The sequence below is a fragment of the Cyphomyrmex costatus genome, unplaced genomic scaffold, assembly GCF_001594065.2.
Source record: "Cyphomyrmex costatus isolate MS0001 unplaced genomic scaffold, Ccosl1.0 scaffold164, whole genome shotgun sequence".
Lineage (NCBI taxonomy): Eukaryota > Metazoa > Arthropoda > Insecta > Hymenoptera > Formicidae > Cyphomyrmex > Cyphomyrmex costatus.
Genome location: NW_017275653.1, coordinates 849,667 through 865,130, shown reverse-complemented (window position 1 = coordinate 865,130; position 15,464 = coordinate 849,667). Strand labels below are relative to the sequence as shown.

General features: G+C 33.2%; 3 protein-coding genes across 3 annotated transcripts; 1 reads left to right on the top strand and 2 right to left on the bottom strand.

Moving 5' to 3' along the window:
• Window positions 1–1,241: 1,241 nt before the first annotated feature.
• Window positions 1,242–5,831, bottom strand: LOC108771705 (actin-binding protein IPP). The gene is made up of 7 exons (XM_018537062.1): window positions 5,649–5,831; window positions 4,377–4,899; window positions 4,064–4,229; window positions 3,591–3,937; window positions 2,989–3,335; window positions 2,625–2,845; window positions 1,242–1,771 (listed from the first exon to the last, which is right to left on the bottom strand). The coding sequence occupies exons 1-7, from the start codon at window positions 5,707–5,709 to the stop codon at window positions 1,535–1,537; spliced, it is 1,902 nt and encodes a 633-aa protein (XP_018392564.1). The 5' UTR covers window positions 5,710–5,831; the 3' UTR covers window positions 1,242–1,534.
• Window positions 5,832–8,741: 2,910 nt separating this feature from the next.
• Window positions 8,742–11,133, bottom strand: LOC108771719 (SAP30-binding protein). The gene is made up of 2 exons (XM_018537080.1): window positions 11,085–11,133; window positions 8,742–10,325 (listed from the first exon to the last, which is right to left on the bottom strand). Exon 2 carries the CDS (start codon window positions 10,136–10,138, stop codon window positions 8,972–8,974), a length of 1,167 nt encoding a protein of 388 aa, XP_018392582.1. The 5' UTR covers window positions 10,139–10,325; window positions 11,085–11,133; the 3' UTR covers window positions 8,742–8,971.
• Window positions 11,134–12,368: 1,235 nt separating this feature from the next.
• SdhB (Succinate dehydrogenase, subunit B (iron-sulfur)) lies at window positions 12,369–15,457 on the top strand. Its single transcript, XM_018537131.1, has 8 exons — window positions 12,369–12,448; window positions 12,632–12,841; window positions 13,436–13,566; window positions 13,663–13,806; window positions 14,002–14,197; window positions 14,301–14,402; window positions 14,724–14,846; window positions 15,354–15,457. Exons 2-8 carry the CDS (start codon window positions 12,767–12,769, stop codon window positions 15,450–15,452), a joined length of 870 nt encoding a protein of 289 aa, XP_018392633.1. The 5' UTR covers window positions 12,369–12,448; window positions 12,632–12,766; the 3' UTR covers window positions 15,453–15,457.
• The last annotated feature ends 7 nt before the right edge of the window (window positions 15,458–15,464 follow it).

Genomic DNA, 15,464 nt, shown 5'->3' with positions numbered 1-15,464 from the left:
TACAAACTTATAGAAAAAAAAATTAGATTAAGCGATTATTTCTTTTTATCTTATAATGAAGAAAGAAAATTGGAATATGACAAGTTCATGAACTTAGTTAATTATTTACACTACATTAGAAGATATATTTTAATTATTCATTAGAAGATTGATAAAATTGTTTAACAAGGTCATCTCACTATATTTACCCTGTACTGAATAATTTAAGAGCAATCGAATATCATTTCACGGATGTTCATGTACGAGTATGTAGCACCGAACACTTCTGAACAAAGGTGAATTGGATTGTTACATTAACGACTAATTACAGAGAACGGCGGCAACTCTTCGCGTGATTCTTAGATTATTTTTATAAAATGTGGCCTTAAACTTTATAAAACATTAGACATGCTGCTCCGCACGTACGCTAATTAAGAAACATCATTATTTTATTACAATAAGGTACTTTGAAATCTCTGGACTTTTGGCTGTATAGTTCCAAAACGTCAAGGGTTAAAGGCTTCAAGTATTTTCTGATGAATTTCGAGACGTGCTTTTATATTCTTTAGATTTAGATTTAGGTTACAATACCTGCAATTTTTAAATGCCGATTGATTTTTTTGGACTCTCAACTTGAAAATTTTAAAGCGTATTTAATTTTACATTTTTATTCTTTGAATTTTAAGATCTAATATATATTTATACATATTCCAATTTTATGTTTAGACCATAGAATCTCTTTGATCCCGTAATTTTTCGACTTTTGAAAATCCTTATACCTTTAGACCCTTAAGGATAAATATCTTTGGATTCATCACTCATTTTATACAGTCAATTACATACATCGCTTAACGGATTTGTTAACTTGTAGCAATACGATTAAAATTACGATAACTTTGGTATATGACTATATTATATCAAGAGGCTCAGTCCTTCCTAGCATACAATATAATTTTAATACTCGTGATTAATAAAATATAGTTAATACTTGTTAATTAATAAAAGTATTCAAATATTTCTGCACACTATATGTTATCAATATTCAGGTTTTTTGTTTTTTCAAATCTGTTTGCATATTATAATTTTATTATAAATAAATAATAGAAACAATACATTAGATCCGATTTACAATTCCAAGCGTGGCGTTGAGTGGCTCACCGCTCAGTGTGATTGACTCGCGATCTGTAGACCCGAGTTCAATCCCACGTGCGCCCAAACGCGATTTTTTACGTTTAATGAGCCAAAAAATGGCTCCACCTGGTGATCAAAATATCTATGAACATCAGCGCCGTTCGGATTCGGCGTTAAACTGATAAGTCCTATACATCGTCGATTTGCGAGCGTCGCAAGCATGCGGGCGTTTAGTGGAATGCACCTTTAGAAATTAATAAAGCTACAATTCCTTTAGCAGTGCGACTATCTAGCTAACGGATACAATGCTCTTGGTAAAGATGGACAACGTAGACACAGACATCGAAAAAAAGAAAATAAGTTGGAAAAGTAAAAAGGCATGACCAATACGTCAAACGGCAAATAAATCTTTGCGAAATAGCAATCAGAAGGGCGTAACAATCGCCGTCGCTTCGCCTCTGCTCGACGGCAAAGAGGCGCACTCGTGCCACTTATTCGTGTGTGGATCGTAACACTCGACGGTGGAGATTGTGATTTGCGTACGGTAAAAATTTATCTCCTGCGACTGGTCGCCGCCTATAACATAAAGCCGACTGTCGGCTGCTGCAACTGCCGGATAAAATCTACCCATGCTCATGGGAGCGACAGCACTCCATTTGTTCTGGAAAGTCATAACAAATTTGGATCAAAGTGCTTATTATAAGTATGCGTGAATTATTATATGCTACATATGTAGTCCCCCCATAATTGCGCGCTGAAACATTCAGACATATAACGCATACATCATCAGACATATAACAATATAAAGATGATAATTTAAAATTCCGTAAATAATTGGATCTTTTTAATTCATTCTTTATATTACAAAAAATATCATAAAGTTTTTTTTGGCGTTCGTCCCGGCTTTCATTACTGAACTCATCAGTAAGGCATTGTAATGGAAGCCTACCTTATACGCCTGTGTTAGATGTTAAGTCGAGATACTATATAAAGAATTATACGCGTGTCAAAGCACTTGCGAGAATTTGAGAATAACTATAGACCTCTGATGGCGAGTCGACGTAGTGATATTTTTCGCAATATTTATTTTAAGTAGGAATAGCGTCTTTTTGCGGCAACGCGTAATAATAATATTAAATAATTTTTTGTACCGACCGTATTTTTGTCAAACAACCAAGGAAAGAATTACCGCCTATAACGGTCAAAACTGGATCAAAGTGCTTATTATAAGTATGCAATTATGGGGGGACTACATATGTAGCATATAATAATTCACGCATACTTATAATAAGCACTTTGATCCAGCTTTGACCGTTATAGGCGGTAATTCTTTCCTTGGTTGTTTGACAAAAATACGGTCGATACAAAAAATTATTTAACATAACAAATTTGTTGATCAGTTAAAATTGTATTAAATTATATTCCTTTGTAATCTCTATTTATTATCATTAATATAGAAAAAATCTATATACTGTACTTACTAAATATAAACATGACAGCTAAAAATAAATTACCTTCTCGAAAGAATATCTTTCAACCGATGTCAAAACCTCCTGATTTTTACTGGTACCGCCAACAACATACATGTACCCATCGAGAATAGTGATTCCCATTTGCGAGCGTGGTGTGATCATCGGGGCCAAGCAGTTCCATTCTCTGGTAACAGGATTGTAGCTTAATACATCCTGACGGTGTCGACTATTATGAGTACAGCCACCCACGATGTAAATTAATCCTATGTGGAAAATTTGTAAAAGTTACAATATAAATTTTCAATAAAAGTTTTTATTGCCGTTAAATAAAAGATGTCTATGAATTTAACTGTTATGCGACTACCATAATTAATTACAATATTGAATCTAGGTTTGAAATTATTACCTTCATACGCTACAACACCCATACTAAACCGTGGTTCCGGAAGATAGCCTGCAAGAGTCCAGGTATTGCTGATGGGATCGTATAGCTCGATGGAGCCGCCGATATCCTCGCCTACCCATCCACCGAACGCATACAAACTGTTATCCAAGGCACAAAGACCGAAATCGCATCTAGGTTCTTCCATACAAGCGATAGGAGTCCACACGTTGTCACGAGGATCGTAGCATTCACAGTTGGCGATAATACAAGATTCCAGCTCACCCCCGATAACATATACTTTGCAATCCAATAGAGCTACTCCAGGTAAGATGCGTCCTATGCTGATTGGAGCTACTTCGCTCCATTCTCTAAAGAAATTTTCATTTATTAAATAAAAGTCAGATTTTGTTCTAGTTATGTAATAAAATTTAACAATAAGAAAAAGATTATCAATGAAAAAACTCTGATACAAAATGTAAAAGTTTGCGCAAATAAAAAAAATAACAAAATATATAATCAGACTTTTTGTTCTAGAAGATTTAATTCAAGTAATTAAAAACTTGTTGCATTTCATTTTAACAGCCAAGAGTTACAAGAGGAAAAAATATTGCAGAAAATTGTACCCAGTAAATATGTCATATTTTTCGATGCTTTCGTAAGTACTCTCAGCGGTTCTACCCCAACTATCCGCAGAGTGCTCCCGTTTGGATCCACCGATTACCAGAATGTTCTTCCTGGCACAGATTCGGGGCTGGGCGTGAAGAGGCACTAGGCAACCTTTGTTCGAGACGAGATCCGTTTGTATAGATCGCAGTGCGACGATGAGACTTGCATCCTTGCAGTCTAGGATAATACGGTCTAGCCTTGCTAATGAACACAGTCGCAAGCGTACGTGGCTGAGGATCTCGAATACGTAGCATCTCCGCGCGGGGATGTCATGAACGATCCAATTGTACGCGGCCTGGAAGACCTAAAAAAAAAGTACAAGGTAAAAAATAATGTTTACATTACACTTTAAACGTCAAATGTAATATATTTTTCGAATATGTAAAGTTGCAATAAACTCGGATTATTTAATCCTCTGGGAATAACAAACCTGGCATTCGGTATCAATGTGAATGTAATCGCTACTAAGAAACTGAACAAGATGTTCTTTGGGCAAGTCCAGAAATTCCTCCTCCTGACAAACTTGAGGAAAATTGGCTTCTATAAAGCGTAGGGCAGTCTCCAAAAGATCCAGTCTGTTATGTACTTCTGCAAATCTGCAATTAATAGCAATGACAAATGTAATGACAAATCATATAATTTTTCTGTATTTTTCCTGTTGCATTGACTTCTTACTGGATCTTCTTTTCATCTGTTTTCAGAATACATTTCAATTTCAGTTCTAACAATTATAGTCTTCTCACCTGTAAATTCCAAGGGCATTAGAATAGTGCAGCTGCTGTTTGAGATAATCGATACAGCCAGCTACTACATCGTCTAACTCTAGCATATCAGCGGCAGCAAATAACTCCTGTACATTATCCTGCGTGATATCTACATTCCCACTATAGATGAAGTCCACCAACTGAGAGAGAATGTGAGGAGAGACTGAATGGATCTCCACGAGCTCCTGTTGCTCCTCAACCAGGCCGACAGTGAACATGGCATTAAAGTAGGCGCTACCAGCGGCCAGCACTGATCTGTGTGCCCTGATGACTGTATCACCCGCCACCAGTCCCACATCACTAAACTTATTCTCCTGCCTCTGTACATTGAGATTATGTAAAAGTTTTGGGGGATGACCAACTGCATAAACAACACTGGATACGTCGGATGATGGCTTCACCGGTTGATTAGCAAAATCCATATCAGAATTGTGACCATTTTTCAAGGACGGTGCCATGCCATCGGCCATGAAACCATCAAGATGTCCTTTATCTACAAATCCTACAGAAAATTCAATATGAGAAAAATAATGCCAATTTGCATAAAAAATAACAGGAAAGTATTTTGGTAAATGCTCAATAAGCTTGATTTTTGACATAATATTATAAAAATATAAAATTCAAGACATTTTTTTACTGTACATGTAAAAAATAAAACAGTAAATATAAGAATTAGACAGATTATTAAGATTGATAAACTTAATAAATTAAAAAATTTATTAAAATAATTTAATATAAAAGTATATATAATTTATTATTATAGTTTATACACAGTACATATTTTTAACTTGATTCAACAGATCTATATTATGAGAAAGATTTTTGTGTTTTCTGAAAAATATATACAGTAATAAAAAAATATATTTATGTATTAATAAAAATATATATCATTAGATTTAATACAAACTTCAATACTAGAAACATTTCCAAACATTCTTGTCTTAATTATTCTAAGAATATAAATATTATAACTCAATAAAAAATTAGGCATTATTTTCAGATATACAAATATATTACATAAAAATACACAGAACCTGACAGCTTTAAGATCTATTAAAATGTGTAAAGATAATATTAAAAGAAATAAGTAAATCTAAATTCCGACATTTTTAATACTTCCAAGACTTTAGTTAAAAGAAAATATTAAAATAATTAAGACAGTTTATAATTTAATGTATGTAATCAATAAATTCTTTCAATAATTCAATCAAGCTGTTTAATTATCTAAGGATCGTTTTACGAGATACTTACGACATATACGAGAAAGCACTCTGTAAAATGATTTTATGTTATTTTTCCCCTTTAAGCGCATCACTACCACCGCATGTTTGGCAGATTCGTTGATTGATTTCTTGCACGCGAACAGATCGTTCCTGAAAATGTCGCGAAACGCGACTCTTGCTCGATCAGATTAAATAATAAATTTCGTTGACAAGTAGCTTGACGTATGTCAGATAACCTATTTAAGTACGTGAAACTAGTCAAAGTTATAAGACGTGGGAACGGCTGGGAACGGCGTCAATGCAGCCGCGAAGAAGATCCCTATTCGAATTTCTTCCATTCGCCTTTCAAGAAAAAGTGCTACCAACCAACGTCCCTAAAAAGCAGACACTCGATTGGCCATCGAAATCCGCTTTGGACATTAAGGTACCGAGGTTCCTCTTTTCAATTTCAAAACGTGCAAAAATCGCAAAGGCGATTCATTATTTAAAACTAAAGAAAAATTAACTCTAAATGCATATTATTATATAAATACGTAATATATATATTTGATAATAATTAGATATAAATATATTATATTGGATTAGGAAAAGTCCTTTTATATATATATATAAAGGAACTCGTCCCCAATCCACCATTTGTTACGAAATTTTCGTTACAATTATATTATTTCAGCTTCAAGAATTCGTTTTTTTAATTGTGGTATAATGATATTTAGCGGAATTATGAGCTATCAAAATCAGAATGCTCCTTTACTTAACTCACGAATAACTCAAGAATAAAAAATCGTAGGAACATTTTTAAAAAACAATTTTGTAGGGAATGATTCAAGTTTTTACGATGGATAATCGAAAATTTTCGCAATTTTTTTTGGATACGTGAAAGATCCATAAAGTGAAAAGAAAATTTTTCATCTTTTTACGCTAACATAAAAATCATTCTCTTTAAATCGTCTAAACCAAAATTCACACGTACTTTTGGATACAACATTATCTCCAAAAAGAGAACAAATTTATTCATATATATACTTTAGCAACGCTTTTTCCTTGATAAAATTCGAATGCAGTGTCGAATAAATTGCTTGTCGCTCGCCATTTTAAAACCATTTAATTTTGAGGTTAAGTTTCAAATTGTGTGAAGTCAATTGTTTTTTTTTTATAGTAAACATTAAGCGCCACCACATATCAAAAGAGCGCGAAAATATTTGAATTCTAAGTTTAAATTATACGTTACACAAAAAACGCTTTAAAACTTATTTGTATACCCAATATAATAATAATTAATAATATGTATAATATAGAGCTGAAGTGTTACTTTTTATAATAAACAATTCCATAATGACGTTGCGACTTTTTATAAGATGCTAAGAATGGAAATATCGACTTTTTCAACTTTAGCACAACCTTAGCGTTTAATTACAAAAAGTTGCAACATTGTTTGTTATAACAAGTAACGGAAAAGGTATGTCTCAATTCTGTTATATAATTTTTATACTAAATTATTCGATGAAAAAATTGATTTGAAAAAAAAAAAATTGTTTTCAAAAATGTAATATACTATTAAAATATTATTACATATTTATATAAATATTAAATATTATTACATATTTATAAAAATGATCACAAATTTAAGTGAAATTCTTTCCCATGTGAGAACAGTGAAAAAAATAACATAACTCATTATAAGAAACATCATCATGGTATTATTAATCAATTAATCAACGACGATATACAATGTATAATTTATATATTGTATATTCCATACTCTATTGACACATGAGTGTGTATATACAAAGTCTTTCGTGGAAGAATTTCATTACTCTTTTCATATAAAAAAAGGTGAACCTTTGCTAAAAACTTACAGCTTATTTTACATCGATTTTGTGATTGTTAACATACATAAATTCTCTATCTGTCTCATCGCGCGTTGAGAGACTTAATAATTAATTACGCGTCTACTTTATTTCGAGAAATCAATTGTACATAATATCGCATTTGTAGTTGCTATCTGACAATCATCATTTGCACATCAGTTGAACCTTTTATATTCCGTATTATTCTGTTCCATATTTTTGTACAAGTTTTATATATTAAAGAAAAATTTCGAATACGATAATTCAAGGATCTAAATTCACAAAGCTTCAATATTGTTTTTCTATATGCCTCCCAAATAGCATACAGCACTTATAAAACGTTAACAAAGCGCTTTTTTAAAGCATTTTACAGATGCTGTTGTTACTTGGGCCGTATTTAATATATGTGTAAAAATAACTTTTTAATTAATATTATTTCAATATGTTTTAATCTACGATTATTGGGTCTTTATTCTAATTCTTAGATATATGAGCAATTGAGTTTTTAGATCCTTGATTTCTCAGATTATTGGATTTACAATTAAATTTTTTACAACTTATCATTTCTCTCAATTTTCCAGTTTTTACAATGTTATCTTCATAAGCGCTCACAAGCTTGTTTTTAATAATAAACCTCTTATAATTTAAAGATTTGGGTACATAGATCTAAAAGACCCACAAGCTGTAAATGTCGACTTACAAGGATTTAAAAATACAAAAATGTAAATCTTTTTGAATGTAAATCTGAAAATTTAAGAATGTAAAGAATATTTTTCTTCTTTTCTCATATCCAGACAATGGAATTTGCAATCAATATTATTTACAGTATGTTTATTTTGCAGATGGCTAAATTCTTGGATTTTTAAATCCTTGGATTATTAGGTCAGTTGAACTCATAGAACTTTGGACTTTTGTATTCTTAAAATAATAAAAACAATTACATTTTCTCTTCATTACTCTTCAGATTTCCTTTAACACAAAAATCTTTATATAATCTTCATATTTTTGGATCTATCAAAATTTCTATAAAGATTTATGAAGTCATATATGTACAAATTTTCACGGTTCTAGATCTTTTCTTCCTTGTAGTCTGTATTATTGTAAAAAATGTTTTAAGTTGATGTTACCTAGAACTTGTCTACAAACCTAATCTTATAATTCTTCAATATTTGAATTTTTTAATTCACAAAATCTCTAAATTTCTATAGGTCTATAAATATTGTGAATCTTTTAATTCTTGACTTTTTAACCCAAATATTCAAGTTGGTGATTATGCTATGATGAGGATGCTTTTTGCATTTATATCTTCATACTTGTATCGTTAAACCCATAGTTCTACGATCGTCCATTGATACCGAAAGTCGTGTTGAAAAACATTTTAATAATCATCCAAGGACTTAAATCTCCAGAGACGCACAAATCTGCGCTTTCCTTTCTGCAGCTTCATGGCTAACTAAAGGAAATTGGACATTATTTACACAGCACACATTTATACGATATGTTACAATCTCTTCTTCGGCAGTGAACTAAAGGCCGATAAAATGGTGGATTTAGTGGTGCTACTAGATGATGTCAGAGTCAAGGGAGGTTGTGTGAGAAGTACCGTGGGTTTGGCGGTTACAGCAGCGGCAGCGGCAGCCGCGACAGCGGCGGCGGCAGCTACACCACCCGTCGCCACTTGGTCCCACTTACTTTTCCGTTTTTTGGCGTCGGCATTCTCGGCGCCGCTTGTTGAACTATTGGGTCGCTTAGCCGTACCAGATACGATTTCGATCTTCGTCTTCTCCTTGCGCGCCTTCTCAAGTTTGTCCATCTCCGCCTTTTGTACTAGAGCAAGTTCTTCATAATACGAGTCCTTGCTCCACTTAAACGGGTCGAACCTGTCCGGTGGATAGTTGGTGCCCAGCTCGTTAATGCTACAAAACTGAATGAGTTTTTCGTAAATGGAAGGATTCCGGAATTCCTTGCGTTGCTGAATCATCATATTCATGTCCAACCCGCCGCTCTCCATTTTCCTAAAAAGCCTCGCAATCTTGTCCTGCAGCTCAGCGGGACATTGACCTGGCGGTTCCGGTGGTATCGTCACACCATAAGAGTCCGCCGCCTCACCATTATTATCTGAAACCAATTCTCCGGAACGCGAGGAGGGTGACCGACGCTCAGCGCCACCGCCGACGGCGACGACAGTGGCAGCGGCGACAGTGGTGGCAGCGATATTGCCGGTAGCCGCGACCGGGAGACCATTCTCCTCAGGACGTTCTGCGACCGTCGCAGCAATCGCCGTGCCCGTCGTCATCGACGATGATGACGACGGCACCGCTGGCAGCGACGGCGGCAGCGCAGCAGCGGCCACCCCCTCATCGTCGGAGACTACCGCATCGTCAAAATAAGAGACCAATCGCTGCACCTTTGTAGCCGTTTCCGGCAAGTCGCTACTACCCGCAGACTTGCCGACGGCAGGACTATGCGAGGCTGAACGGCCTCCAGATATGGGACTGGTGCCAGATCGGGCCTGGGGCTGACGACCGACTTGGGCATTATGCGGGGCGGCCCCCTGGGGAGTGTTCGAATTCTCCTCCTGCAGGCGCTCGTCTTCCACCCCGTCCTCGCCCTCCGAGTCGGTATAGGTGGCCGTGAGAGATGCCAGAGCAACACTTTGTACAGACATGGTTAGTTGGCTTTGAGTGTCCGCCGTGCTACCAAGCGATATTTTGTGTGGGAACTCACCGGTCTGGCGCTGCGCGGCCTGGCCCAGCGCCCAGCTTGTGAGCCACGCAAGGGCTTTAGGCACAGGGACAGAGAGCTTTTAATGGGCCTGATGAATGGGTTAAGCTTTGATCGCTTTTACTACGAACCTAAAATCATACACATTTATCAATAAATATATATATATATATATCACAATTAATCCTAGGTATACACAGTTTATTGTATCCTTGATATGTATACTGAGAGTCTCAGGGACCTCATTTATATTTGTTAATGTAACTTCCATAAAAGTAGATATATTTAAATTAATTTTTTTTAATTGATAGAGAATTGATTAAGAAACAAGTCTGTATTATATAAAAATCAATAGAATTAAGAAGCTTTGAGATACATAGGTTTAAAAAAGAAGTTTTGAAATATGGAAAAAAAATCTTGATTTAGCAAATTGCACTGGAATTTCTGATATCTCAATGTGTATAACTAGAATTAACGTTACTTTTCACATTAATATTAAATATAAATAAGTTCATATATAATATAATCTTTATGGATAATTTATATCTAAACTTATACTGTTATTATATTGTTTTTAACATACAAGTTTATTTTGTGTTCGTTATAAACTTTGCTTCTCTAATTTTGCAACATGCTCCTTCTGATTTAAGTGTATGAAAGTTGCTTCAAAATTTTGTCACACATAATTGCTACGCTAATAACGTTTATTTAAAGGCAACGAATAACCATTGACAGCATTAATGTAATAAATATATGTAGCGGCGTTTAAAATACACAGACATAACAGGAATATCTCATTCATTTGAGGTCAAGCTAATGCGTGAAATGTAGGTTAGGATTCAATTGAGAAGCAATAATTAGACTATCAGTGACGAGGAAGCTTCACTAACCTTAAACTTTCAACGTCCACAATAGAGATGGGTAGTTCGCGAACGAACGGTTTAAATAAACGAATCTTTTACGTGAACTATGAACTAGTTCACGATTCTCAAACTAAGGGCCATTGTCACCAAGCTTCGATTAACTTAATCGGTAACTTTGCAGGCTTTCAACTGAAGCTGATCACTGACGTTGGAGAGTTAACTGTGGCTCAGCTCCGACATCAGCTTCAGTTGGAAGCCTGCAAAGTTACTAGGCCGATTAATGCCTGTTTCCACCAATGCAGATTAACATCTCGGTTTAACTTAAGGTTGATTTATACTGGCCGTAAACTGTTACTTATGCCGTAATCTGTAAAAATTGACCAATCACAGTCGAATGAGAGGGGAATAATCGATTATAATTGGTCAATTTTTACAGATTACAGCATAAGTTAACAGATTACGGCCAGTATAATCCAACCTTAAATTGAACCGAGATTAAAAGTTAATCTGCATTGGTGGAAATGGGCATAAGTTAATCGAAGCTTGGTTAATTGAACTATTTTATCGACCAACGACTAATGCCAAACCAACAAACTGGAAACTGAGGCCAAAATATTGTCTAGAATCTCTAGAAAACAAACTCTCTTATTGAATATTAGACGTCACATGTCGAATGATGTGCACTGAGTGCGCACTGTGAATTCTGCCAATGAAAAACGCAATTGGCCGTTTGATATTAGAATATCATATGTTATAAATACTACTCTCATATCAAACGACCAATCCGCACGAAGAAACTGTTGTTTTCTCTATTTTGATTGGCAAAGACAATTGAATTTATTTATTTTTTTTTTTTCAAATAAAAATTTAGATATTGGACAAGTTTTGATTGATCTTTATATCGCCATATATTTCACGAAATCTACGAAGGAACTTTATTTTACAAATTTATTTATCATGATAAAAATAGTAGCTTTTATATATATACTATTTATTAGCAATTTTTATAACGTTAATAATAATTAATAACATTTTAAATATTACAAATACCCAGATAGCACGTGATATTTTGAGGATATTTTAATTATTTTTTTCAAGCAAGAAATGAGTGAATTTTCAGCTAGAATATCCTCAAATTCTATCCTCAATAAATATCACTATCTGGGTACCAATATATAAATTAAATGTACTTTTTATTGATAAATTAATAGATAATTGATTAGAACGTTTTTAAAAAAAGCGTACAGTTGACCTCAAAATAACAATAATATCTAAATTCTTATTTGAGAAACTTTTCATGAAATGATCATGCGCTCATCACTGGTAACATTACCTAAATTACCTTGATATACTTATGTCAGTGTGTCAGACTTCGAGCATACGCAGAGGAGGTACATATAAATTTAATAAAATATATTTCTAAGGGAAATATATATCTAATATTCAATATTTATTTTATATTTTTAAAATATCATATATATATATATATTTTATACATTATTTAATATATTATAATTAGGTTATATTAAATATGTGTTATTTAATATATTTTAAAATATTGGCATAACTTTCAGGTGCGTCAGGTTATTTGTCAGATTGGTCAGTTTCTCCTTCCTTTTCTTCAACGATTAGTAAACGGTTGCATTCGGTGCGCAGATTGGCACTATTTTGGCAGGTCTTTGGTAGTCTAATTATATAATGCAGACATCATGAACGTGTTGATACCGAATTGTTCGAAGATGGTCGGGGTAATGCCGTACACCTGTAGAAATGCATTACGTCAAGTAAGTATCCGCAAAACAACGGACTCGACATTGAGACATCATATTATTTTTCACTTGTTTTTTTTATGCGTGAGTAGAGTAAATTGTCGCCAGTTCTACAATAACAAGTATCATTAAAGTGTTGTGACATGTCTCTGTCATTTTTCTATCAAAATCCCTTAACGTTGTATTTAAGATAAAACGGTACCACAAAAATGTCAAGTCCCATGCACTGATTTAATAATTAAATATTAAGTTTTGTTAATGTGAAAACTAATATTAAGATGTATGTGACAATCTTGTTTTCTCTATGTCCCTAGTTAGCCAAGTCTATCAAAAACAGATTTTACAGTGCAAGTTTTATCAGCATAATTTTGCTAATTGGAATATAACGATAATATTAGAGATAATTGTAAATTGAATGCAGAAATTATGTAGAATCTACCTTTTTATAACCATATATAAAGCAAATATATTCTATTAAAATATAGGGAATATATTCCATATAAACATTAATGTTTGGCAATATTCTGTTGATATATGCTGATAATCTGTTAGTATACTATTAACACACATTTTATATACTGGAATTTTAATTCTATATATTTTTAATAGGTCAAAGCTTTACATACTACGGCAGTACAAAATGCCGAAGCTAAGCTTAAGACCTTCTCAATTTACCGTTGGAATCCAGACAAATCTGATGAAAAACCATATATGCAGAAATATAAAATTGATCTGAATACGTAGGTTTTGTTTTATTAAAAATGTATTAAATATTTTTCTAAAATTCTCCTTTTATACATGTATATATTTTTTACATTTAATTTACTTTTTTTTAGTTGTGGTCCAATGGTATTGGATGCACTAATTAAGATTAAAAATGAGATCGATCCAACATTGACATTCCGTCGTTCCTGCCGTGAAGGTATCTGTGGATCTTGTGCTATGAATATCGGAGGAGCAAACACATTGGCATGTATCAGGTATTTATGTCTGTTATAATGTAATGTTCTCAATTTTGCCGATATAAATTTATAATTTGATTTGATTGACTTCTATATCTCAAGTTTATATACACGTTTAAAATTATATATACCTGATGTATTTAAAATTTAAATTCTCCTAATAAAGATGATAAATATATTAATCACTAAAAATAAAATAATCATGTGTTTCAGCAAAATTGATGAAAGCACAAGCACGGCGTGTGAAGTTTATCCCTTGCCTCATATGTATATCGTAAAAGACCTGGTACCGGATTTAAATAATTTCTATGATCAATATCGCAGTATACAACCATGGTTACAGCACAAAGACACGAAAGAAACTGGGAACCAACAGTATTTGCAAAGTGTAGAAGACCGTAAAAAGTTGGTAAGTACATGAGGTTATTATATTTATTTGATTTTCTGTTTTAGTTACAATTATATCTCTTTAATCTAAAACTAAATATATAATCTAATTTTGACTAACATAGGATGGTCTCTACGAATGTATTCTCTGTGCTTGCTGCAGCACTTCTTGCCCATCCTATTGGTGGAATGGTGATAAGTATTTAGGCCCTGCAGTACTTATGCAAGTAAGCGCATCATATTATACTATTTTAAATGTAATATTATGTAACAGGGAGTGATCAATCACAATAAGCGATTTACAGAAAAATGACGCAAGTGAAATATTCCTTAATAATGAATTGAATATATCATACAAACCAGATAACACATCTGTAAGAGATAAATTAGAATGTTTATAATATTACTTGATATGTTTAATCCAATCTCACAAAATTTTTCAAATTAGAATGTATGTAATATTGCTTGATACATTTAATCCAATCATAAAATTTTTCTTTATACCATTTCCTTCTAAGATCTTTCAATTATCATTACTTTCATATTAGGCTTACAGGTGGATTATTGATTCGCGAGATACTCAAGCAGTGGAGCGTCTGGAGAAATTAAAGGACCCGTTTTCAGTTTACCGTTGTCATACAATCATGAATTGTACGCGTACCTGCCCAAAGGTGAGTTCAATTCACATTAGAAGATGCTTCAACTAAATTATTGTAATAACATAATAAGTTTATGTTTGATGATTAGTATTTTTTTTGTTACTTTGCTCTTCGCTTATTTTATTCTCGACAAATGTGTCAATAGTTTTCATCTATTCTAAGTTGCTACCTATTCAAGATAATTCAATTAACAGTAGTAACAGTAATATATAAAAATCATATTTATTAAACTAATATAGCGCAGATTAGTAATAATTTATTTTACTTACTTATATCTTACTTTTCTGGTCAATCAATACATTTCTCTTATTCCTCATTTTTTATTATTGTTCCCTTATTTATGCATTTAATAAAATTATAGTACCTCAAGCATTACACAAATATATAAAGGAAAACAATAATAAGAATAAATCAATTATTCAAAATTAGGCTGGATTATAATTTAGCCAATTATAATAATTAAGTTAAGTTCATTTCAAAGATTAAAGGATTATTAAATCAAAATATACACATTTACAGGGTTTGAATCCAGGAAAGGCGATAGCGGAAATAAAAAAACTGTTGGCTAATTTGAGCCAGAAACCACAACCGGATCTCACCGCATCGGGATCTTCATAGTGAAAGGAATAC